Genomic DNA, 27,455 nt, shown 5'->3' on the forward strand with positions numbered 1-27,455 from the left:
CCCCCCATATGACGTCACGCGGTTCATAACAAGCAAACTGGTGTGGAACGGTAGATGATGGCAGATGGAGGTAAGTCGCTCCTGATATATTTAATTTTAACGATTTTAATTAAATGCTAAACTAATTCAGTTGTACACACAGGAGAACATGCATTTCATGAGTATTGTGTGCAAGTTTAAAAGTTTGTAATATTGCAATTAGCTAACGTTAGCTTGTACGTTGGCAAACTGTAGTAACAAGTTAAGTTATCGTTAAAATTAAATCAGGAGCGACTTACCTCCATCTGCCATCATCTACCGTTCCACACCAGTTTGCTTGTTATGAACCACGTGACGTCATATGGGGCGGGGCAGCGCGACACGTCACACTCCACCTGAGTCCGTTTACTCTGATGTCTTTTTGTCTGATAACTTTTCGGCTGATGTCTTTTTGTCTGATAGCTTTTATTCTGAGTCCGTTTCGGCTGATGCCTTTTTGTCTGATAACTTTTAATCTGAGTCCGTTTCGTCTGATGTCTTTTTGTCTGATAACTTTTAATCTGAGTCCGTTTTGTCTGATGTCTAATTGTACCAGACCTGACACCTGACGTAGTTTTTCCTGAGACTTGAAGCCTTTCAGTCTGAGGCACGATGCCGTTTTGTCCTGTGACTGAAGCCTTTTAGTCTGAGGCATGACGCCTTGTCATTGTATGACTGAGGTCTGACGATGTCCTAAAATGTACACCGTACTACGGAACAAAATTTAACACTGTGCTAGTGGTTTTTGGATATTTTAATGCAAAAATCTTACATATTGTGCCTTTAAAGCTTGACAATTCCATTAATTCACTTTTGTTGTATGGAATAAGCAGCCTAGACAATCTGCTTTTCAGTCTTTCAGATGCCATGGACCCCCGAATATGACCCTCATCATGTGAGTATATAGTTTTTTTTTAACAAATCTAAAATATATTTGGAAAATATTGTCTTTCAAGCAGCTACATTATTAGCCTATGTTTTTTCCCCTAGTCATATTACTGTATTGTTAGATGCACATATCCCTACTCATATTACTGTATTGTTAGATTGTTATTTATTTACTCATTTTATTTATTTATTTGAATCTTTTTAAATTATTTTTTTAAAGAACCCCCCCCCCACCCCCGTAATAAAAAAAATTATTACAAAACAAGTTAGTAATAACTACACTATTTGTATTGAGATGCAGAATAGGCCTTTGAATAAAATTACACTGTTCCTTTATTCAGTGGATTCTGCTTCATCAGCTCCAATTAGGTTGCAGGATCAGATGTAGACTACAAAAACCCTCTAATGCAGTTCATATAATGAAACAAAACAACCAAAAAAATAGAAACCACAAGACGCAAAATCAGCACATGGTAGCAGCTTACGAAAGGAGAGCAAAGATTTGTGCTTTAACAAATATGCATGCAGACAAAACCATTTCTAAACTTTAGCCCTGAGAGGTATGTTACTGGGAAAAGATACACTTAACTAGGGACAATTTGGAATTTTTTTTCTCCTTTTTTTTTTACTAAATGAAATTTTATGTAACAAAGTTCGGGAGGAGCACATTTAGGTAACCAACCAGCACAAGAGGAAGCCGGAATAAATGTAGCCTAAATAAAGCCTGAACTCGTGAATGATAATTCCACTTCGGTAATGTAATGAATCACTGCACATACACAAAAGACACACATACATTGACATGCAATAATGCTAGTGTGAGTAAATGCCCTTCCTTAGTCCACTGTAAAGGAATGTCTTCTCCTCAGGGCTGCTGATGGGTCAGCTAGATTGCAGCTCCTCTGACCTACAACAACCTGCTTTGTCTAGACAGCTTTGGGTTGGAGCAGATTCCCCTCTTCTTAGCACCACTGTGGTGACTGGGTTTGTATGAGGTAAAGCCTTCAGAGCGTCACTTTGAGTCAAACAATACCTGCATTGATGCTCTGACTTCTTGTCTGTCTCTGTTAATCTTTCTCTCTCAATCTAGTCTTAACCTTACTGTCTTTCTGAGGCCATATTTTCCCTGTCAGTCTATTATTTTGTTCTCTGGTGTCATCTTTCTTTCACCCACTAAAACATTCTTTGTCTTTCATACTATTAGTCTTATCCAATATCCTACCCTTGTTTTTGAATCACCTCCGCTCACTTTCCACTCTGATGGTAAGTAGTTTGCATAAGATGGTTTTCAGGATGCTGAACTAAATTGTACAGTCAAGGATACTACCTTGACATTCTTTCTTTCTTTTTTTAAAAGTTTTGAATGACTCTAAATCTTTGTTCAGCAAATCTGAGATATACGAGTTATGGAAGATTAGACACTTGGTTAAAATAATTAGTGGTGCATGCACTGCAAAACACACTCAGAACACTTTAGCATGCCTTAGTGTAGCATTGTGATAGCAACTTCTGCATGGGCAAGCACTACTCACTTTTTCAACAGAAAACTTAAATTAAATCGCAGTGTGCAATTTCTGTTCCACTTGCAGCACCAAATGGAATTGCAAATAAAATGTCTGTTTAGAAAACACTTCCTCCATCTACTATTGTTTGGAAAAATAGGTAATCTTGCCCTCAAAACCATTGGTTGAGTCAATGTTGCCATGCTGGGCTCCTTAAACAATCAGAGCAATGTTGAAAACATAAGGCATTATTTTAACAATCTAAGCACATGGTCTAAAGCGCACGGAGCAAGTGCACTTAGTGCGTGTCTGAATCCACTTTTGGATTCCAAAAGTGCATGGTCCCAGCGCATGGTCTAAATGGGTTGTCCCTTTTCTCTTAATGAGTAATGGGTGTGTTTTGGGTGTAACGTACAATAAACCAATCTCCAAGTCTCATCTCCCATTCCCTTTAAAAGCCAGTGGCGGTCGCGCTATGGCGGATTTGCTATTTACATGGCGGTGCACCAATGGGCACAAATGCATTTATATTTAAACAACGTGGCACAGGACGTGAAAATTATCAAATGCTCCGGGTTGAAACTAGCAAAAAACATTTGCATATTGCCAGGTGTATGATAGGGGCTCTTTTTGGAGACTTGCCGCCACCTACTGGCGGTGTTAGTTTCATAGTTAAAAAGTAGACATTTCATTTATTTCTATCATTTAATATTTCTACATTACAATTTTACATTTAAAACATGAATCTGTTGAAACATGAAACATGCAATTCAAATTTGCTGTGTAAATCCATATGTGCCATGTCTAAACAGCCAAAAACAGCCAGGATTTTATTGATACCAACTTCCTTTTATTTGGTAAAAGGAAGCCAGATTTGGAAGCCAGATTCCCAGTGAAATGCTCTCAGACAACAAGTGCAGTGAGTTTGCTTCTTTCTTCTCTGAGAAAATCAATAATATCAGAAAGGTGATCAGCACATCTTTGAGTTGCGCTGGGGTCAGACAGATAGTAGTTACTAAGTCTGATTTCAAAGAAATTGATGGCAAAATTTTGGAAGAAACCGTACAGCACCTTAAAACATCAACCTGCGCTCTTGACACACTTCCCACATCTTTTTTCAAAAGTGTGTTAAACAGTTTAGAAGCAGATCTCCTAGAAGTGGTAAATGCCTCATTTCTCTCTGGGAGTTTTCCAAACTCCCTGAAAATGGCAGTTGTCAAGCCCCTCCTGAAAAAGAGCAATCTGGATAAGACCATATTAAGCAACTATAGGCCGATTTCAAATTTTCCTTTCATAGGCAAGATCATTGAAAAAGTTGTCTTCAATCAGCTGAACAAATTCTTATGCTCGAATGGATACTCTGACAATTTTCAATCTGGTTTCCGACCGCACCACAGCACAGAGACAGCGCTCATAAAGATAATAAACGATCTTCGCTTAAATACTGATACAGGCAAATTATCAGTGCTGGTACTACTCGACCTCAGTGCTGCATTTGACACTGTCGATCATAACATACTTCTTGACAGGCTGGAAAACTGGGTGGGGCTTTTTGGGATAGTCCTAAAATGGTTCAGGTCATACTTAGATGGGAGAGGTTATTATGTGAGTATAGGAGACCATAACACAGTTCTACTTAGCCCTATCGCCTAACGATTACAGCCCCATTGACTCCCTGTGCCAATGCATTGATGAAGTCAACAGTTGGATGTGTCAAAACTTACTTCAGATAAACAAAGACAAAACTGAAGTCATCGCGTTTGGAAACAAAGATGAAGTTCTCAAGGTGAACGCATACCTTCACTCTAGGGGTCAAACAACTAAAAATCAAGTCAGGAATCTTGGTGTGTCACTAGAGTCAGACCTTAGTTTCAGTAGTCATGTCAAAGCAATAACTAAATCAGCATACTATTATCTGAAAAATATTGCAAGAATTAGATGCTTTGTTTCCAGACAAGACTTAGAGAAACTTGTTCATGCTTTCATCATCAGCAGGGTGGATTATTGTAATGGACTCCTCACTGGCCTTCCCAAAAAGACCATAAGACAGTTGCAGCTCATACAGAACGCTGCAGCCAGGATTCTGAGCAGAACCAGAAAATATGAACATATCACACCAGTCCTCAGGTCTTTACACTGGCTCCCATTTAGATTTAGGATTGATTTTAAAGTATTATTACTGGTATATAAATCATTCAATGGCCTAGGACCTCAATATATTGCAGATATGCTCACTGAATATAAACCCAACAGATCACTCAGATCATTAGGATCATATCAGCTAGAAATACCAAGGGTTCACTCTAAGCATGGCGAGTCCGCTTTTAGCTATGCCAGCCGCAACTGGAACCAGCTTCCAGAGGGGATCAGATGTGCTCCTACTGTAGTCACTTTCAAATCCAGACTCAAAACACTTCTGTTTAGCTGTGCATTTACTGAATGAGCACTGTGCCACTGTTCGTCCGACTGTTTGTAATGTACTGTATTTTATTTTATTTTTCTAAACTGTTTTAATTATTCTTATTTCTTTTTATTATTTTAATTTCTTCTATGTAAAACACTTTGAATTGCCATTGTGTATGAAATGTGCTATATAAATAAACTTGCCTTGCCTTGCCTTGGTAACAATAGCCATACATCGTGTCTCTGTATTCTGATTAAATTTGTTGACTAAATTTAAGAATTGGACATAAAAGGACACCGATATGACAATGAATTTAAAAAATACTGTTCATCACTTGGCTTTATTATTTATTATTTTGATCTTCTCTCAACTGAGAGAGCACATCCTGCATTATATTGTATTATAATTACTATTTAATTTTAGCCTACCACTAAACTTTGACTATAAGCTTATGTTTGTTTATGTTTGGGCCCTACATATGCTAAATTACACAAGAATTAAAATATGCTTTGAGGTTCCTAGAACAATTAGTATGCAACATATACTAATTGTTCTAGGAACCTCAAAGCATATTTTAATTCTTGTGTAATTTAGCATATGTAGGGCCCAAACATAAACTCAAGCCCAGGGGCCCCCAGGCCCCTAAGTCCTGCCCTGGATAGGGCCCATTGTGTTTAAACGTTTTGAGAAAATCAATACAGTTGTCTTTCTGCACAATCAGCAATGATGATTTAACAGCAAAACTTTGCATACAGCAACTTAATGAAGACATTTTGGGTGAACATTCAAATTTATGCAGACAGGGATCGAGAAAGTGCAGGGTTGAGAACCACCGGATAACACTGACCTGAAGCCTATCATAAAATCAAAATAATCCACTCGTCTGACTAGTCGTTTTAAGACAACTATGCACCAGTTCTGTGATCAATGGCATGTCACAGAGCGTGAAGTGAATTACATATGAAAATCATGTCCTTAGCCCCAATTTACAGCTAAAAGACTTCCTGTAGCTCAGTAGAGCATTGGCGCTTGCAACGCCAAGATCATGTGTTCGATTCCCAGGGAAAGCAAGAACTGATAAGAATGTAAAAATGTGTACCTTGAAATGCAATGTAAGTTGCTTTGGATAAAAGCATCTGCCAAATGTAAAAATGTAAAACATTTAATAAAGGTTAGAAGTTAGAGCACATTCTTGCAGAGAGTATATATGTTACCAAGAGAGATAGAAGGTCAAGATGAAAGACTTAGAAGAAGAAAAGGAGAAAGAGAAAAGAGGAGAGAGATGAGTAGAAGCAGAACCACATTCAGGAACATTTTCAGCTAGACTGAAGTTAAATAGCCATAATTATCTACAATCACAGTGAGTTAAATATATATGTGGATACAGGGCTGCTCAGAGGTATCCCTTATAAACACTTAGATAAGCCACAAATATGCTATATTCTCAATCCACACACATCACAGGCACACACACACACACACACACATGTCTGTACTCACTCACACTGCCCTTATCATGCATTCATAAACTGTAACATACACACACTCAAAACTAACAACCTAAATGATCTGTGGTTAATACAACGCAAAAGCTGTCAGATTCTTCTTATACTCCACCTCCACTTCCCAAATGGAAACAGGCAGAGAGCAGAACTAGCCCTCTTAACAATATTTACTATTGTTCTATATCAAAAGAGAGGAGTGAGGCCCCAAAATTACCCCTGAAAAGCCCATTACCATCACTGTGAGCACAGCAGGAAATATTTTGTCATTTCTAACACACATCCACTGAATAAAAAATAATTACATGAGTCTTGAATGAATGTTTGAATCATATGTTGATATGGAATATTGTTACTTTATAAGCATTATTATTCTGATAAGGAGATTTATGTGAGAGGTGATACCACTAATAATGTTCTGTGAGAACACCATTGACAGTTTTGAGAAAACCAGAGATTAATACTTTGAAAAACTAAATGGTAACAGTATGGAAAGGCAAACATGAATTGGGCTTCAGAAAATGGAGCAAATAAAGTTTAGTAGTGTACAGTGCTTTTACCTTTGCTGTCCTTCCTGCTGCTCTGATGAACTCTCAATTCATCCGATTTGATGAAATCAATGCTGGCATATGTGTTGATGCTGGAGGTGGTGTTTCCTCCTGCTCCACCCAATCCCCCAGTCAACCCTCCAACTACAGGAGAGAAAAATGAGTGAGGGCCAGAAGGTCCATCCACACTGGTTTGATTCTCCTTAGTGACTAAGTCTAAATCAATGTAGTTCAGGCCTTGCTCCAGGTTTAAGGAAGATGCCTGAGCAGCAGGAAGAGTTGCCACTCCAGGGCTGGCACACTGTGGAGAGGGTGGCTGATTATTAGACCACAGGTTGTTCTCTAATCCTTGCTGTCGTGGTGGACCACAATGTGGTGTTTCAGGAAAAGGAGAAGGGGAAGCAGAGGGGGAGAGGTTGAGAGTTGGAGGTGCTATGAATGTCTCAGAGCGATGCCGCCTTCTTGCTGATGATTCCACCCTCACTAGACGGGCACCCTGATCCACATTTGAAAAAGCTTTGGGTGAAGGATAATTCATTTTATGTTCCTGCTCCATGGAGGATGGTAGAGGTGTTTGGCCAGGTTTAGGGGACATGGATGTTTTATCTCCATCCAATCCAAATTTCATCTCAGTATAGTCTGTAAACGGAGCAGCAGTGACATCTGTAGATGTCAAGCCTGTCATGCTGCTCTTCCTGAGTCCCATTTCCACTTCTTGTTTTACATGAGGAGCTCTGCTGATCTCGTCTCTGACCTTTGGAGCAGGTTTAAAAGAAGAAAGAGGAGTGAGAGAAGGTGAATTACCTAAGTCCATGTTCACATATTCAGAGGATAAAGAGATAGAGGTGGAGAGGGGTGCCGAGAAGCTCCGGGGAAGGTTGGCAGAACCACCTTGACATGGCTGTGGTCGGTGAAAGGCTCTTTGTTGTCCTTGTGCCATGGAGTTCCCTGGCTCAGCTGTAGTCCTCCTCTTGTTATGTCCTCTTCGCTCACCCTGATAAATAATGCTCACATACTCTCCAGGGCTCAAGGATGCAGTTGGGAGCAAAGTCTCCCTGACTCTCGGCAACGTATTGGCTTTGGACATATCCACAAAAAAGTTGGACAACTTGTCCTTTCTTGGCTGTAAATGACCCTGTTTCTGAAAACCTGGCCCACATTTCTGCTGGTGATGGTGTTGGGCTGAAACTTTGGGGTGAGCTCCCCCTACCCTGTGTCCTGTGGTCAGTCTGGTTGCTCTTCCCACTCCACCAACAGACAGAGACAATGACCTGTCTTCAAGGCTTTCACTGCTAGCTGAACTAGAGGAGAAAGAGGATGAGGACAGAGAGAGTTGTCCACCACCACCTGAGCCCACAGGTGTGTCCCCTCCACAATGGTAACCAACCTTTCCTCCAGCTTCACCTCTACCCATACAAACCCTATCCAGATCATCTTCAAAACGGGTTGAGAGGGCAGTGTGTTTATATGAACGTGGCAGCGAAAAATAAGAATAGACCATCTTTGGCTGCTGTGGTTGCTGCTCTGGGTGTGATGGAGGAGTACTGCAAGCTGACCTGGCACTAATAGGTGACATGTTCATGTAGTCGCTGCCTGCCCGACTCTCCATGCTGCCCCTGCTGCCCCAAATGCATCCACTCAGGCCATGCAAGTCTGGTGAACAGCTACTGTTAGGAGACATCATCATGTAGCCCTCATTAATGGGTAGGCGGATTTGCTGAGGGGGTGAGACACTACTATTGGGAGTCATGGCCATGTATTCATCTCCACCTTTTGGCACTACATCTGAACCAGAAACTGATAGTGACAATGAAGCAGGAGGAGCTGTAACACCTGGCAACATGGACATGTAGCCACTCTCAATTGAGGAGTCTTCAGGTCCCCCTTTAGTACTGACCCCTTTATCTGCTGAGTTTTCCTGCACCAATGATGTTGTAGCTGAACCCCCTGAGCCTCGGCGTGAAGTGAAAGACTCTCTACTTGCACTGCGTGACATCACTGCATAGTCTTCTTCATCCTCTTCTTCCTCCTCCCTGCGGTGTGGGACCAAACGCTCCTGGGTAGAGGTGGGGGGTAAGGAAGCACGCTTGCTGAGCAGCCTGCGGTCAGCCTCACACTCGCGACTAGATGAACGACGAAGAACCCTGCGTCCATGAACACGTTTGTGAGACCCTTCTCTGTGACCCATAAGGATATAACTGGCTCTACCTTCAACAAGGGCACCAGGGAGCCCTGCGGCAAGCAGTGAGTGCTCTCCGGGGCTGGAGCCATACTCATCTGAGGAACCATAATCACTGGGTGATCCTGACATGGACACTCTCTGAGGAATTCGAGCATAAGTGCAGATGGGCACTGTTCCAAAGGCAGCTCCACCTAACCCACATTCTGACCCATGACCAGAGCTGGATGAGAGGCTGGGGGCTGGGGAAGGTGCAGGATTTGGGGTGTATCGTGCTAGGCTGAGGGTGATCTTCGCTGGAGTGGGTGCTCGTGTGGGTTTAGGCCTCAGGGTTGGGGTAGTTGAGCAGGATGAACCATTGAGACTTGGACTTGTGCTGAGTGCCGTTGCTCTACCCCCTCCATCCTCTGTACGAGCCCCAATGCTGGCTGTCCGTGACCTAGAAAATCCATGCCGTGGAGTTGGAGACGTGTTGGTGTTCGAGACTCCAGGGGTTTCCGTTCTAGCACGTCTGGAAAAACCAACCTGGGAAGGTGGTAGATTTGGGTGGTGTCGTCTAGAAGGTACACTGATAGGGTTAGAGGCAGTTCCTCCTCCACAGCTCACACCAACAGTTTGGGATTTGCTTCTTTGACGAAACTCTTCACTCAGAGCCTTCATGGCCTCAAGAAGGGTCTCATGCATGTTCTGTGCCACAACTGAATCCTCTACTTGCATCCAGAATTCTCCAGGGCCTGTCATGGCAGAACGACCCACTTCAATGAAAAAGAAGTTCTCTGAGTGGCCACAGCGTCGGACATTCATCAGCTGGAGGACCACAGCTGCAACATCAGAGTTGAGTTTGACAAAGTTGACTGTTTTGTCCGTTAAGCAAAGTCTGTAGATTCCAACTAGATTCCTGGCCTGGCCCAAACCTTTTGGCCAGACTTTAACTTGCCAGACCTCCTTAAAGGCAGGGCCAGGGGAAGGCAGTTCACAGTCTCCTCCACTGCCACACTCATCAGGAGTCTTACCTACAGATACAAAATAAAGATAGAAACACAATATAAAAATGTAATAAAAATGCATATATTTAAATAAATTGTAAAGTATGTAGTACTGTGCTGATTGTGTCAATAGAGACACCATTTAAATATCAGATCATTTCCAATCAGAATTGTCACAAAAAAAAGTATGTCCACAATGTATGTCCAAAACTGTCCACAGCACACTATTAGTCAAAGGAAGTTTTGTGTTATTAAGCCACACTAATGTAAATAAAAAGTCACTTGTTGGTCACATCATTAAAGTTTGAAGTAGAATTGTATAGTGGAAAAAAAAATATTTACAATTAAAGTCGTGAAAAATACTAATTTCACTATATTTTCAATATGTTTAGAACAAAATGTTAAGATTATGTTGCTCCTCTTACCCAATGTTATCTTTTTAAAAGAATGGCATGAAAACATGCTATTTTATTATGTAATTCACAAATTATTTAGTTTAATTACTACTACTTCACCACATGCAAATGTGTGTGTGTGTGTGTGTGTGTGTGTGTGTGTGTGTGTGTGTGTGTGTGTGTGTGTGTGTGTGTGTGTGTGTGTGTGCGTGCGTGCGTGCGTGCGTGTGTGTGTGTGTGTGCTTGTTTTATAAGCGTGTGTCAGTAGAGGTAAACATTATTTTTTTATTTCTCTAAATTATTTTATAAGATTTAAGCTGTGGAGTGGATGAAAAATGGTCCTTACCTCTTCAAGTTTTGAGAGGGTCATAGGGTCAAAATGTTGTTACATTTTCGTGACAGCTTTTAGTTAAGAACAAGAAAGTAGCACTGTGCCGATCAAACCAACCAGCCCAGGTCAGAGCAATTTTTGACTGGTTAGATTAGTGTACAATTATAAACGGTTGCATAATATAATATATTTTAGTGTATAATATAAAACTGATGTGGCTGTTGTTTGCATGCCATTTATCGGTTGCATTTATCTGACCAATGTTGCACATTTCGTAGCGTTCTTGTAAAAAAATGGAAAAAGAGATGATCTCCGTGCAGTTACTATACAAACACTACAGCCATGTAAATCCATTATACGGATGCAAATTAAACCGAGGAAGGCTTATAGAATCGCTTGCTCGGCAACTAATGTCTCCATATCATCACACTGATGGCCTGCTGTTCAACTCGGTGATCGGTTCATTCAGTGGCGGGGGTCATGTTCTACCAAAACACGAGGGATTGGGCAAGAGGAGACCCGTATTCCAATAAACACGCACGGCTGCCGCGGCTCCCCTCCCCGGCAGAATCGCTATGAGTCTATGACAGAAATGTAGGTTACACGTACAACATGCACAAATGTGTAGAAAACAAAAACAGTACTGACTCCTGAGCGCTGCAGCAGCGCTTGCACAATGCGCCACTCTCGCACTACGCGCTATAGTAGTTATGTCTAGTGATGAGAGCATTCAAATAGTACATCTCGATTTTCTCTAAACAATTCGATTAAAATTAAATTATGAATTTATCTATTCATGGATGCATTGTATGGTTCTACAAAGCATGCACCGTAATCATGGCCATGGCATTTTAATACCGCTTGCGTCCACATTTCCAGGTGTGGTGGCTACATTAAACAGACGGGTGGGGTAGAACGTGCATTTGATTCCAAACGGCTTCGCAAAAATAGATCATCTGAAGCCAAGGGGGCTCCCATCACCAACACGCAAGTTGATGGGCAGGTTAAGAAACTACAACCGCCAAGGTCTATGATGCTGCAGCATATATGCGAAAGACAGGTCATTCACGAATTCGACTCAAGGGTACAACATAATTTCTGACTCACATTTACACTGTAGATCCAGCATGGCCTGGTACCATTCGTTTTGGACCTCTTCAGTGTCCGCGGCTATGGCAAAGCTCTCCCCGCGGGTATACAGCACTATCATGTGTTTGTTCTTTGAATCTGCCCGTTTGTTGATGTTGAAGCAAGAGTCTAGGTTCACTGCTTTCTTTGGGACTGGTGATTTGCTTCGGAATTTCTTTTCGTTTTCATAATATTCTAGTCTGGCCGGGCCCTGCTCCGATGCAGCCCGGAGAACGAAAAAGCGCCGGTGCATAGATTTCTGCTTGCGGAGATAACCGCTTTTCCGCACGTCCTCGTAGCTCTGCTGTTCCATCGCCGCCTGGTTCTCCATTGCTGGGCGAGTTGCTTGGTTTTTTTTTAATCCACCAATGCCTGCCTAAAATCTGTGTTATGTTTTACGTTCGTTCATGACAGCGGCAGTCCTCTTCTCTCTCATCGTGCAATCATGAGCCCTCGAGGAGAGCCCAAATAAACGCTCGAGATTGTTTTCCTCCTGGTCCAGCTTGTATGGTTGTGTGCACCCAGGCTCCACTGACAGGCGTGCACATGCGGCATGCGACGTCTGCACTAGCATGCGGTTCTGCTGTGTATCATTGCAAGCGTACCAAAATTGTTTACTGTACAGCTCTACCTCGGATGCCACCCTCTGCCTGCACGAGACTGGTAAACCCGTTAATGCCAGTTCATGTAGGCTACACGGTGTACACAGAACGGAACTGAGACTGCACTGATTTCAGTGTTCAGTCTGCATATGGATTCGTTAAAAGATACAAACATCCTCGAGGTTTAACGAACACATTTCTTGTGCCAGATTTTATATTCCACATTAAGGGTTTCTTTTAACTGCCAGTCTGGATATGGCAATTTAGAGGGAATGCATGTCGGATTTATTTTTTAGAATAATTTTTAAAAGGAAAATATACACATGATTCTAATTTTCACGTAGTAGGCTATTGCATTTTTTAATTATTAAATGCGGAATCCCCCTCTCCACTGTCATTGGCAAGTCTCTTGCGCTAGTGCATCATTCATGGTGAGGCGTTTGCGACACCTGTTGGTTGCCTTTTGCAATGTTTTTGTGTCAGTGCAATAAGACGAAACTCATTTGACAGTTTTCACCCGTATCAAGACAAGATATTAATGCGGATGCAAAATTTATTTCTGCAGTTTGCTTAACTACATATAAATGTTCTATTTACAACAGGAACATTAAACAGTTAATATTTCAGCCAAAAACGACCAATTTAGTAAGATAGGGATATAGGCCTATAGTTCAGTGTTTCGGTTCCCCAGTTGTATAGTACGAAGCGCCACCAACACTAACATGTTTACGTGTAAGAAAACAAAATGAATACATGTCAAATCATTTCTTCAAGTGCAGGAAACACAACATGAAATAGCCTTTGAATAGTGCGAAAAATCCACAGAAGAAAACCTTTAATTGCTACATTATTTTAAGAGGCCTACTACATATTTACATTTTCATTTTACATAGTGCTGTTAAAGAACATGGTAACTTTCACCTAAAATCTACTACCACCCCATCTTTAATCGGCATGCGCTTATCAAGCCACTCAAGCGCTCACCTAACTTCTGGGAAGAAAATCTTTACTAGTGTTCATTCTCATATTGCTGCTTTGTTGGTCCTGACGCTTTTTGGTCTCTTTATTTTTCCTCTGTCCTCTATTACTTTTAGGACGCTCGGCGGTTAACGCCGTTGTTGACAGATGCGATAAACCTCCAAATCCACGAAAATGCTCCAAGTTCACGTATGGCGCGCTCAGCTTCCGGCTTCCCATATATGGGCTTGTAAATTGTAAACGTACATAAGGCAGAACGGCTGTCAGAATCTGACAGCGGTCACTTTTGATTTGACTGATTTCAAATAGCCTACTGCGGAGATCAGGTTGATATCTCAGGACAGTATTTCCCTAACATTCTTTCTTTCTTTCTTTCTTTCTTTCTTTCTTTCTTTCTTTCTTTCTTTCTTTCTTTCTTTCTTTCTTTCTTTGAGGATCACGTTTTTCTGCATGCTTAGGCTACTAAATTTTCTTAGACTGGACTCCGGTCCCTCGGTTGTTGATTATGATGATTAGCTATAATTCAACTAATTAAAAAAATACAAATTACTTTTATTTAAAAAATAGCTATCAATATATAATCACCTATGCATTGTTTCGTGTTCTTACCTTACGTTATGCGGTCAACTTAAATAGCTTTCAGTGAAAATTAATAACATTCTGGTTATTTAATCCCCGGATTCTTGACCTTGTGAACATGATAATTTTCGTTTTGTATATCAGTTTCACACATGTAAAGTGAACAAACGTAAACCCTCCACACGACTTTGTGAAAATGTTTATACATTAATAATGTCAAATAGGCTAATGTCAAAATATTTGCTATTTTAGTATTACTCTGGTTTTCTTTTTCACATTAGTAAGTGTTCATTAGAAAATTGCTATGAGCCCTGTCTTAAAAGGTAAATGTGAAAAAAAGAAGAAAATAAAACCTTTTTAAAAACAACGAGGACAACTGTGTCTTATTCCGGAGTTTTATTCAATTATTTTATATTTGACATTTTACCAGGGTTGACGACAGTGAATTGTGTGTTTTTTAATGTATTCTGGTAGTTTGTTTTTTGAAGAGTTAAATTGAGCTCGTTTAAAACTAAGTACAAATGTTCAGTTGTTTTAAATTCACCCAACGAAGGGAATGATTTGGTTGGCCAGCTAATAAACGTTCGCCTCTTCAGGGTTATACGGTGAGCGGTGCTCTTCGTCTACTCCTAAGTCCTAAGATATTATAATATTGGCGAAAAGTTATTTTAAACGAGAAAGGAAATGGAGGTGAACGGTGGTCCTGCAAACCCCGCAGTGATCGCTGAGGTATCGTTCTCGTTTCAAGATGAACTGACTGCGACCCTTCAAAACGCGCTCGGTGTTGCGGTAGAGATCGCCGTTGCGGAGATAACCAGACTGCTTGACAGAGCGCTGAGAGATGTGCAGGGCAAGATTCAAGAGGCTCTGCGGGACAACAGTGCGCTCAAGTTTAGGCTGCAAACAGCTGAAACGCAACTGTCAACTGTGTGTGGTCGCCTGGATCAACAGCCACAGAGACTCGAGGATTTTCCCATCGGTAGTACCAAACATTTGGTGACAAAGGCTCCAATCAGCTGCAGCAGGGTTCAGCGTGGGGGTCGGCAGTTAAATAACGTTACCCTTAACGTAGGACAACAAACCGAGCCCACTGTGAACTCGGAACATGATTATGAGGTATGTGGATCCAAGGAAACTAATATATTCCAGCGAGGATCAATCTGTGGGAACCAAAATGGAGGCGCGTGCGCTCAGACTTTAAACTCGGATACACTTGAGGAATCAACTCACTATAGATTAAATGACACACATGGTAAGCTATTTGATGTTTAAAGACGAATGCATAAATTAAAGTTTTAAATCAGTTAAAATGACAGACTGTTAATGATAGCGCAACACACCTTTAAAACTTTTGGCCCATTTTGACTTCATGTTTACTCTTTCCTTTTTCATTTTACCCCGTGTGAGTTGTTATTAGCCATAATAACGACATATGTTGCTGTCTCAGTAGTGGTACCCGTATCACCTCATGACAGTATTCAAGTTACACTTGCTTACACACTGTAAAATAAATAATAACAAATAAATAAATGCAATTCTTACAGAAAGGGCTGCAAAAATGCCATAGTTAAGTCACAGGTTTTACTAAGTTACCTTATCATATACTTACCATACCTTTTAAATGGTTTAACTTTCACATTATTTTTGTGTGATTACATTATTATATAATCATCACCTATGGTTGTTTTATTTAGTTGTATTTATTTATTTATTTATTTATTTATTTATTTATTTATTTATTTTATATTAGTAATGTACAGTAGGGTGTCTTTTATGGGTACTTTCTGTTGCTTGGTTAATGTTTATTTCATTATTTTAGTTTACCCTGAACAAATATTGGCCATGTTTTATGGACAGGCCACTTACAATGAACTCTGATCTGATCAGTTATGTGGCTTTCTGTTGTACCACCTGTATTATAATGGTTGTTAACAGTACATTTTAAGGTAAAAAGCGATTTTGATAGCTAATTGGTTGATTAACGTTATATTGCTTAATGAAATATACTGTTATATAGGCACCAATATGTCATTCTGTAATACCTGAAACAGTGTCACAATAGTTTTACTGTGATTTTTTTTTTTTTTTACTGTAAATTTAACAGTATATTTTTTTTGCAATGTATACATCTATTGCTACTGTGCATAGTTTGGACTGGATTGATGAAACTAATGAGTTACTCCCTTTTCAGACATCAAGAATGATCAGCACAATATGACCAAAACTGACCAGACATGTGCTGGGACAGTTACAAGTGGGGGGTCATCCCTTGAAGTGGCTGTAAAAGTGGAGAAAGATGAGAGTTATGATGATCCAATCCCAGTGTCCCTCTCTGTGGTGGAGGAGCCCAACTCAGACAGCCTTTCTCTGGCTCAGTCTCGACTATTGGAAGACTGGAGACCTGAGCCATTGCACACAGAGAGCTGTCAATCAAATATGCACTTTCAGTCCACCAACCATCCCCTTGGTTAGTACTACTGTTGTACTATATATAAATAATATGCCATGCTAGTAGGGTGATATTAATTTGCACCGAGTACAATTATAAACTGACTGATCCATTTAAGCATGCAGTAATATGCCATATTGCAAGATTTTTACATGTAGTTTTCCCTTTTCTCTGCCTCTAGACTTAGATTTCCTGTCATCCTCAAGCTCAGGCCAACAAAACCACTTCCCAAAGCTCCACAACAACCATTATAAGAGTCCTGGGTGCCACGCGTTTCCCCCCGGCCGGAGCCCTTATCATTGTAGCCTATGTGGGCGAGACTTCAACCGTAAGCACCATCTCAAGATCCATCAGAGGATCCATACAGGAGAGAGGCCATACACTTGCTCTATATGCAGCGCACGCTTCCGTCACGCATTGACACTCAAGCGCCACTTCCGCCTTCATACGGGAGAGAAACCTTATGTTTGCCGTCAGTGTGGAAAAAAGTTTCGAAATGATGGTGGATTGAAGGTTCATCAGTGTTCATGACAACAGTTGTGTAAATTCACTATTAATGTTAGTCTTGTGATGGATCCAATATAGGGTCCAAAGTTATTAAAGGGATAGTTCTCCTAAAAATGAAAATTCTGTCACCATTTACTCACTTAGATTGGTTAATCTTCAAAACTAGAGATGCACCGATGTATCGGCCGCTGATATTTATCGGCCGAATTTTGATCAATTTAAAACTATACTATAATTTCTAACTCGATAATAAGGACTGCCTGTGGCCAGCGTGAACGATGCTCGGGACAGTTGAGTTGATCCCGATCAGGCCAGTGCTGCATCTTCATGAAAGTTTGTCCTTTGCACGTGTTTTTAAGCCTTGCCAATTTAAACATTCATGTGCAAGAAGATGCGAAAGAGAACTCAATTCTACTCACTGTGTGAGAAGTTTTGTGTGCACACACATCTTAAGTTATAGACCATGTGCAAATACTGAATTGAGTTCTCTTTCACTTCTTCTCATTCATACAAAATTATATAAAAATGCTCATCTTGGCTAGTATCCTTGTAAACATAGTTGGTTATATCTTAAATAAACATTTGAGAAATAAAATGACGGTGTAATAGTATAATATTCCTGCTGCTTGTTTTAATGTTAATCAAACAACAAAAGACAAACAAAACGCTCACCATTCTAGCCTAAATAACTTTTGTGACTTTAATAATGATTAATGTATATTTAATTTAAACAATGAAGAATATATTTTACATTTGATTACTTTATTTCTGTACCTAAAAACTACTGTTAGACCTACCTGAAAAGCACTGTTTATTTCATATGCATCTTTGTTCTGTTGTATTTATTTTGGCAAGTTGAATGTTAAATGGATCCAATCCATGTTCAATAGAAATTATTTTACTAATGCATGCATTTCTGAACTGCTAAATTAAAATGATCAAAACACTAATCTGTTTTAATGACAAAAGTTCAAATAAGCAAGTGACACATATCGGAATCGGCCAATAGTTGTTTGTCAATCTGTATCGACCAAAAAAAATTATAATCATATCGGTGCCTCCCTATTCAAAGCACAAATTAAGATATTTTCAATGAAACCTGTTTCTGTCCCTCCATTGAACTTCCAAGTGAGTGAGGTGACCAAACCTTAGAAGATCCAAAATGGTTATAAAGGTGTCAAATTGAATCCATATGAATCAAGTCGTTTAATTCAAGTCTTGTGAAGAGACATGATCGTTTTATATGATGAACAGATTTAATTTGTTCGAATGACATGAGAGTGAGTAAATAATCACAGAACTTTTATTTTTAGGTGAATTATCCCTTTAAGATTATATTCCTGCATTCATCCCTGACAGGACAGTCCCTGCTTTGAATAGAAAGTATCCATCATATGAATTGAACCATTATACCTTAACACTTAACACAAAATATCTTTCTTTCCCTTAGATTTAAAGTGCCTGACAATAGGACCCTGAATCTGGGCAGTACTCTGTTGTGTGTGTCTTTAATATGAACAGTTAGATTGAATCTTCACTCCAGAAATATTGGATCCAGTCTTTTTACCAGATTTTGTCAGACATCCATTTTGTTTGGTATCCAAAACTGTTTTTTTTTTTTTCTGATACCCAAAACCAGTTAACAGATAATCTTATCTGATACCCCAAATCAGTTAACAAATCTGTATTTTGTCCAGTGCCCAAAGCTGTATTAACCAAAATTCTTGAGGTGTGAAATAGCAGAAAGCATATGACAAAAAATTAGCAAGGTTTATTGAATAATCATTAAACTTTGTATGTTTCAATGCACAGACTTCCTATGAACGTCATCCTTACTTCATCTTAACTTTTTTTTTCTGTACTTTTTCCTGTACTTTGTCTGACCAGCACAAATTATACAAAACCTTTTTAAATCTTCAATACTTAAAATGAAATATTGTATGTATCTTCTAATATTGTACCATGAGCTGTCATTTCAACTGATAATATTGCCTTTTAAGTATAAAAGAAGTAGAGTGGCACAGAGTCCTAGTAAGAGATAATGTTCTGTCAGTTTCACTAATAACAATATTTTACACGATACAAGTCTGCTAGTTTTAACCAGTGTTAATTTTAACCATAAGTGATTATTTCCATACTTGAGTTGATATGCTTGCTAACCAAAGTCCAGGTCAGATGTAAGGCAAAACATAAGTTCAAAGCACAGGGGAAAATAGTAAATGCTATATTATATTTATTTTGTAGTGTGAATCAGTTTGTGAAATTAATTAATTTATTGTTTACTTCTTTATAGCAACTGCCAAATCTTGGATTTGCATTTTAGAAAGTATTTTCCAACCCTGTGATGAACCTCTGTTCAGGATTGTGGTGAAAAAAATCTCTGTCTTTCTGCTCTCTGCTTTGTGCAAGTTAGTGACCAGTAGTTTGCTTTATCCTTGCTACAATCATCTTGTAAGCAGATGAAACAGAACCAGTAACTGCATGATGAGCATATCACAAACTTGCATCCTCGTTCATGCATAATCAGATTGTGACACTTGGGACAGGCTCTGAACATTGGACAACCAAGCACACGACTGTTTGGATCGGATACCACTTCGCAGGTTAGCAGTGTGGAGACGAGGGGGCACAGCTTGTTGGGGCAGGCTGCAGAAGTGCAGGGGTAGAGGCAGGAGCTACACAGGAGCTGAGTGGTCAGGCAGTGAGTACAGTGAAGCTGTTCGCTTGTAGCACACCCTTTTATACATGCAGGTTTCGGTGCAGAGAAACAAACTGGGCACTGGAAAAATGTAAGACATGGGTGCTAATTAATAAACATTTGCAACTTCTTGAGACTGATGGGCTTGATTCAGACTGTGGTTAGTGACAATTAAATGAAGTTAACATGCAGTGCTCACTGTGTTTGTGGGATCTGGGTTTTTTTCATCTTTTTGAGATGCAGAAGTGTTGACGGATTGGTTATCCATTAGTGTTTGAGAGGGAGGAGAAAGCTCCTTCACAGACTAGACAGAAGATAAAATGCCTAATTTGATCAGTGTAATCCAGTGATTTAACCAGTAGCCCTGCCAGCACTATAGTGTGCATGAGGCTTTACAATCTTTTTGAGCAACTACCATTTTTAAATTGCTTTTAAGGATATTTATATTCAACTGCAACATTATAGTATAGCAAATTGTCTTTAACAATAAAGCGTTCTCACCTTTAAAATAGTTCCCTCCTGGCCAAGATCATCAGTCAGACTGTACACCTGTGAATTTCCTACAGAACAGTGATTGGCAATTTTTGGGGGGGCTTTACAACATCTGAAATGTGCAATTATACGATTGACAAGCATCGTACTTTTCTCAGGACAAAAGTGAAAGTGAAAGTATTTTTTCGATGGTTGTAAATATATTTATAAACAAACTTGTTCATAATCAGTTATAGGCTACATTTTGAATGGTAAAGTAATAAACAAAACAATTACCAGCTCCCATTGTTGTCTTTCTTCTTGCAACCCGCAGTATAACTGTTTGTCTCGCATTTCTCAGCTCTTCCTTATTTGTGTTTATATCTGCATTTTTCACACAGTATTTCCTGGTTCTTCGTTTCATCTGATCTGTTTGAGTGAGATTTTTTTTTTTTAATTCTCACTAAATTTCAATGTTGTGTTGTCGATCCGTTGTTCTGCGTAGAAATGAATGATTTGTTTACAGGAACAACCCACAGCTGACTTCTGGAAAGTCCTGGAATTACTATTGGGTTATTATGACGTGATAATCATATCTTAGGTGCTTTGAAATCTCCCTGGACGTGTTCTGCTAATATGACAGATATGTCTATTGAGAAAATAAAAGATAATCCAATTAATTACAGGAAACTAACATGTTCAGTATAAGAACATTTTAAGCAATGACAGTTTGACTTTCCATGGCACTTTGTAAACAAGTGATTAATTATATAATTTTATGTACTAAACTGAGAGGCTGCCATCCAAAATATTCCTGTTTTCTTTAACCCAAGGACAAATGTATTTAAAAGGTTTGTGTGACCTGTTCAATTCTGTATGCACCACGTATGCAGATCTTTAATTTGGCCAAAATCAAACAGGTAGTTTTCTCTAAGCAGAGATTCTGTTGAATAAACGTGTTTCTGCCACACACATTTAATAAATGTTGTTCGTTGACCTTTCGTGTGCCTGTCTTGATTATTAGGAAAATGTTGTTTGGAGGAAACATGGAATTGCCATGTTTAATGATATTATAGATTATATAATATTTAAGAGTACTTACTTTTAGGGCGTAGTATAAGTAGGCGAATTGAGACGCAGCATTGGTTTGAAATCGCTGGTGTTTCTAACGTCAAAAACTACCTTGTAACCAGAGCCATATGGAACCAATCATGTCAAAGTGAGATCGTCAAGGAGTATGGCAAGCCGTTTTAACTTTTATTCATTTCCAGGATATGAATTCTTGATATCAACTATAACATTTTCACTATATAAAATGATAATTATTGATATCTGGAATTGTATTTTTCACTAGGGAAATGTCACCATAGATATCATTGATATCAACAATTGATTTCTTACTAGTTTAAATTCCAATTTCACATGAAATACATTACATACATAAAATACATTACTAGTAAATGCTTTATTTTCGATTTCTCTATTCTTGATATCAACAAATGAATTGCTACTAGTAACAATGTAATTTTTTATATCAATAATTTGATTTTAATTTTCATAATTCAAGACAGTGGTGTCCGTTCCGAAGACGTTGGTGTCCGTGCCGGAGATGGCGGTGTCCATGCACTTGTCCGTGCCGGAGACGTTGGTGTCCGTGCCGGAGACATTGGTGTCCGTGTCGGTGTCCATGCCGGAGACGTTGGTGTCCATGCCGGAGACGTTGGTGTCTGTGCCAGAGACTTTGCTGTCCGTGCCGGGGACGGTGGTGTCCGTGCCGGTGTCTGTGCCGGAGACGTTGGTGTCCGTGCCAGAGACGGTGGTGTCCATTCTGGAGACGGCAGTGTCCATTCCGGAGACGGCAGTGTCCAATCCGGAGACGGCGGTGTCCGAGCACTTGTCCATGCCGGAGACGGTGGTATCCGTGCCGGAGACGTTGGTGTCCAATCCGGAGGTAGTGGTGTCTGTGCCGGAGTCGTTGGTGTCCGATCTGGAGACGGTGGTGTCCGTGCACTTGTCCGTGCCAGAGACAGTGCTTAAGGAAACTGCTAAAGACTGGTGGAAAGCCGAGAGAAGGAAAGTAAATAGTTGGGGGCAATTCAAAGATATCTTCCAACGATCTTTTCTTAGCGACGATTATGAAGATGTGGCGTCAAGACGGCTGGTGGAGAAAAAGCAAGGGCCCAAGGAGAGCATTAGAGACTTCGCATTTCATTATCGTGGTCTTTGTTTAAGATGGAGAAAGAATAAGTCAGAGAAAGACATTGTACTGGCCATATTACGTAACTGCAATCCCCGCCTGGCTAGTTTGTTAAGAGGTACCGTGACAAATTTTGGCGAGCTGGTTAAAACTGGAACACAATTTGAACGGGATTTTGATGAAGCCAAAAAATATTGGAATCAAGTAAATTTTGAGGAGCAAAAAAGAAAAATGCCAGCAAGCATGAGAATGGTGCAGTCCATCAAAATGCAACATCAAACTGTAACTAAGACGGTCAATATACCTATAATCTTACGTGATAGGTTTTTTTCAGCCATGGTGGACACAGGCTGTTCACTGTCTCTAATTCAAGAATCAGTCTGGAAACAACTGAATCAGGGTGAACCATGTCAGCCAAGCAAGGGCCAAACATTTATGTTAGCCAATGGGAAAAAGCAAGCAGCTACTGGAAAGGTGACATGGCCATGTAAAATACAGGGTCCAAAATGTACCTAGACACTGTTTATCTTGAAAGACAGAGATTTAACAGTACCAGTCATTTTATGAATGGATTTCTTGTTGCATTCTGGGATTGTGCTGGATTTCAGTAAAGCCCAAAATGGCTTATCATCTACAAGCAGCCAGGAAGCAAATCCGTTTTTCCAATTTGTGACGCAAGATTCTTCTTCAGTCTATTTCTTCTTGGCCATACCCATACTTCCCATTGATGACACTGTGTTCAATCTATACAAAAACTAACAGGTAAAGCAGAGACCACAACACTATACAAGGAAAAATTGGAACATCTGTTGATTGACTGGCATACTGTATACTCAAAAGAGATTCTAGCATGGTCAAACATCAAATTATAACCACTGATGAACTGCCAGTCAGAAAAAGGGCATACAGACTTTCTATGGACAAACAGAAATTTGTTGATGATGAAATTCAGGAAATGCTGAATAAAAAAATCATACAACCATCTGTTTCACCATGTGCATTGATTGTAGAGGCTTAAATGCGTCTTTCCATGGCGCTACTGTCTTCAGTACATTGGATCTCAAAAGCGGCTATTGGCAACTTGATATGGAAGAGGATAGCGTACAGAAAACAGCATTTGTGACTTCAGCAGGCTTCTTTGATTTCTTGTGTTTACCTTTCGGCCTCAAAAACTCAGCGGCCTCATTTGAGAGACTTATGGAGACGGTGTTGAGAGCCCTCAAAGGCAAGTGTTGTCTGCTATATGTGACCCTGGATCACAAAACCAGTCTTATGTTGCACGGGTATATTTGTGGCAATAGCCAACAAAACATTGTATGGGTCAAAATTATAGTTTTTTCTTTTATGTCAAAAATCATTAGGATATTAAGTAAAGATCATGTTCCATGAAGATATTTTGTAAATTTCCCACCTTAAATATATAAAACAATTATTTTTGTGAATGGATGCAGCACTATCACCAATAGAAATGGACAACTTTAAAAGCAATTTTCTCAATATTCCGATTTTTCTGCACCCTCAGATTCCAGATTTTCAAATAGTTGTTTCTCGGACAAATATTGTCCTATCCTAATAAACCATACATCAATGAAAAGATTGTGTATTCAGCTTTCAGATGATGTATAAATCTCAATTTTAGAAAAAATACACATAAGACTGGTTTTGTGGTCCAGGGTCACATATATAGATGATGTAGTCGTGTACACACCGACGACCTCACTCAGGTATTCCATTGTTTACACAATGCTGGACTTACACTTAACCTAGGAAAATGTAACTTCATGCAACGCAACATCATTTCATTACACATTTCTCAACAAAAGCAGCACCTTTACATGCCCTCAAGCAAAAAAAATCCACCTGGATTTGGGAAGAAGAATGTCAAAGAGCTTTCAACATCATAAAACAGGACTTGACTCAAGCACCAGTTCTCTTACCGCCAGACTTCAATAAACCATTTCGGGAGCCAACGGATGCAAGCGAGATGGGACTGGGTGCAATACTTACCCAAGAGATGGAGGATGGTGAAAGAGTCATTTAATATGCATCCAGACTCCTCAGAGGAGCAGATAAGTCAAGTGTTTAGCAGTCATCTGGGCAGTTGAAAAATGGAGACTATATCTTGAAGGGAGGACATTTGAGGTCATTACCGATCACACTGCACTCACTTGGGTATTTCAACATCCTCAGCCTTCATTGCAACTGACTTGTTGGACAATATACGGTTGCAGGGTTACGACTTTACAGTCAAATATCGAAAAGGCCATTGCAACATAGTGCCTGATGTTTTATCCAGGTCACCAGAACAACTATCCTCAGACATTATTGTAGTAGCCCAGCTAACAGCTAAGTTGTGTAAATGTTAGTACAAAACATTATTAAAATAATGTTTTTGGAACATTCTTAACGTTATTATAATGTTGATAGAAAACTTTCTTAGAACAACATTCTCAGAACGTCCTTATAATGTTATTAGTATTTTCTGAATGTTATATTTACGTTCTGGGAACATATGTTACTTGCTGAACATTCTCATAATGTTAAGTACACTTGTTAACAAATGTACACTTCACTACATTTACATAATATGCCTATATACATCCATAAAAACATTTTAAACATCAGAGTAGTTAATAACAACATAGACCCCAATAAACCAGCACTTATACAGCCTATTAATAAATTCATATTAATATAGGCTATCCACATATGTGAAGCACTGTTAAATATATTGAAATACATTTTGAAAATATAGGCTATTATTTCAAAAATACATTGAACATAAATCTTAGAAATTGTTTCTCATGTTACATCTGTAAATATGTGTACATATACAGTATTATAAAATATATTCATGCCTTATATCATGTTTTAATAAACAAATTTGCTAATTTTTTTAACACCACGTTAACCATTTCTATAAAGCTATATTATATTATATTATATTATATTATATTATATTATATTATATTATATTATATTATATTATATTATATAAATGACTTTGTAAACATTGTTTTACATTCTCAATGCTTCATATTCTTATATACACTTAATAATGTATCAAATTTCAGGATATTTTATCTGATTATCAAATCTATTTAAAATCTTACCTTAAAATTCTACTTTTATGTAAATACTGCGTGACTCCTACGTATTTTAATGGGCGCGCGCGCTGAACATTTGAGTTGCATTTTAACTGGAGCGGAGGGCGTTACCATGGAAACGGGTCGGCAGCTCAACTGACCACAAGCAGCAGCTCCGTCTCTCACTGTTTCTGAGTCTGACACATTCTTTCACATTCATGTAAATGACACGCTTCCGTTGAATATTTACTTTATAGGAATGGTTAGTGCCTTCGGGAAAAGCCTTATTAGCATCTCAACCGTTTAGGCTAACTAATTTAGAGATAACATTAGGTTGACTAGACAGTTTAGGCTTTTAATCACATCTCATGTGTAGATGAGAGATTTTGATAGTTTTGTAACAAAGGTTTTGCTGGCAATTTTTCAATCTGTGAATGGAAGTAAACTAATTTATTTAACTTAAAAGTATTCACTGGATGGTTAATTCATAGTTTATTCATTTCACGTGACGGAACGCCCACCTGGAGGGCAAATTAAAGGGGTGTTATAATGCCATTTGTGCCTAGTATTAACACACGAATGTCACGCAACCGCTTAGTGTTCAGATTGTTACAAATCAGCTGAATCACCGTTTTATATTAATGTGCTCTTTTAATTTAAGCGCACAGCCGCGCGCGCACAAAAAATTGAAGTAACTTTTTCTTTTTTTTTCTTTTTTTTACAAGTGAATGACCAATTTATTTGTCCAAAGGACAAGTACAAGACCAGGGTTAATGCCAAGCCCTGGTTTATACATTTTTATAATTTTATTATAATAGCTTCAGAAGACTTTTCTCAATGCTGCTATTGTCATACAATGAAAGTATATTCCTACTTCAAAATTAGTACAAATTAGAAAAGTTTAGCAGTAACAGAATTTTGATGCACATTATCTTATTTTCCCTTCAACGATGGAAGTTTTAATTTTCAGGTGTAATCCTTTTACAATGTGTTATTGAACCTTTCCATTGTATAACATTTGTAAGCTACATTTGAATCTTGTGTGATTTCATATTTATAGTTCTCAAATCACAGCCTAAATAACTTAAGGGTTAACATTTATGGAGTAGCCACACTGTTATTATTAAATGTTTATGAAATAATAAATCACCATTAGTAACATCAGTCAATCTGTTCACTTTACAGACGGAGCATGAAGAGACTGGACCACAAACTGGACCACAGTGCTAGTTTGGCACCCCCACACTACTTATATTAAGGGTTAGTTCACCCAAAAATGAAAATTCTGTCAGTAATTACTCACCCTTATGTTGTTCCAACCCCGTAAGACTTTCATTCATCTTCGGAACACAAATTAATTATGTTTTATTAACAAAGTTCGGGAGGAGCACGTTCAAATAATCAATCAATCAATCAATCAATCAATCAATCAATCAATCAATCAATCAATCAATCAATCAATCAATCAATCAATCAATCAATCAATCAATCAACTCATCAAACAATTACCATGTCTACCCTATCAGCATGAGAGGGTGCATATATATGTATTCACTCTGTCAACTCACCTAACATTCCTTGACAGTTTTCAGCATCCCTCCACCACCCCGACTCCTCACTCTTGGCTTGTTCTTTCACAGCCAGGAATACGGGGGGAGTACTCTGGGTTCGGGCCAAATACCGAGCCCGGAGCCCTCTCCTCGGACAGCACGCCAAATACGCATTTATTCTATCTGACTTATTTGTAAGTGTGAACTCGTGAAAGATATTTTTTATGAAATCTGAGAGCTGGCTCACTCCTCCATAGGCTTCTAGGCAATTTAATTCTGCCGGCCCAGAAAAGTTAGTAAAAACATTGTTAAAATAGTCCAAGTGACTACAGTGGCTCAACCTTAAGTGTATCAAACGACGAGAATACTTTTTGTGCGCAACTTACGCCAGCATGTGTTACAACCTACCCCGGTAGTGGGGTAGGGGGTAGGTTGTAACAAAGGATCATCATGTATC

General features: G+C 39.2%; 2 protein-coding genes and 1 long non-coding RNA gene across 4 annotated transcripts; 1 reads left to right on the forward strand and 2 right to left on the reverse strand.

Moving 5' to 3' along the window:
* Window positions 1-6,851: 6,851 nt before the first annotated feature.
* On the reverse strand, window positions 6,852-12,212 carry LOC308690361 (insulin receptor substrate 1; the record flags this gene model as incomplete). Its single annotated transcript, XM_081364762.1, has 2 exons — window positions 6,852-10,054; window positions 11,861-12,212. 2 exons carry the CDS (start codon window positions 12,210-12,212, stop codon window positions 6,852-6,854), a joined length of 3,555 nt encoding a protein of 1,184 aa, XP_081220888.1.
* Window positions 12,213-14,586: 2,374 nt separating this feature from the next.
* On the forward strand, window positions 14,587-20,469 carry LOC308690715 (uncharacterized protein). 2 transcript variants are annotated; one of them, XM_081365374.1, is made up of 4 exons: window positions 14,627-15,292; window positions 16,232-16,507; window positions 16,671-17,025; window positions 18,447-20,469. In XM_081365374.1, the coding sequence occupies exons 1-3, from the start codon at window positions 14,725-14,727 to the stop codon at window positions 17,018-17,020; spliced, it is 1,194 nt and encodes a 397-aa protein (XP_081221500.1). In that variant the 5' UTR covers window positions 14,627-14,724; the 3' UTR covers window positions 17,021-17,025; window positions 18,447-20,469. The 2 variants fall into 2 exon arrangements, with proteins under 2 accessions (XP_081221499.1, XP_081221500.1); XM_081365373.1 differs by having other exon boundaries at window positions 14,587-15,292; window positions 16,671-19,020.
* On the reverse strand, window positions 18,749-21,366 carry LOC308690716. Its single transcript, XR_014030178.1, has 5 exons — window positions 21,268-21,366; window positions 20,463-20,814; window positions 20,196-20,254; window positions 19,894-19,998; window positions 18,749-19,775 (listed from the first exon to the last, which is right to left on the reverse strand). It is a non-coding gene; the product is annotated as an uncharacterized lncRNA (long non-coding RNA).
* Between the last annotated feature and the right edge of the window lie 6,089 nt (window positions 21,367-27,455).

This window comes from Scardinius erythrophthalmus (genome assembly GCF_964197995.2).
Source record: "Scardinius erythrophthalmus genome assembly, chromosome: 5".
In the NCBI taxonomy this organism is placed as follows: domain Eukaryota; kingdom Metazoa; phylum Chordata; class Actinopteri; order Cypriniformes; family Leuciscidae; genus Scardinius; species Scardinius erythrophthalmus.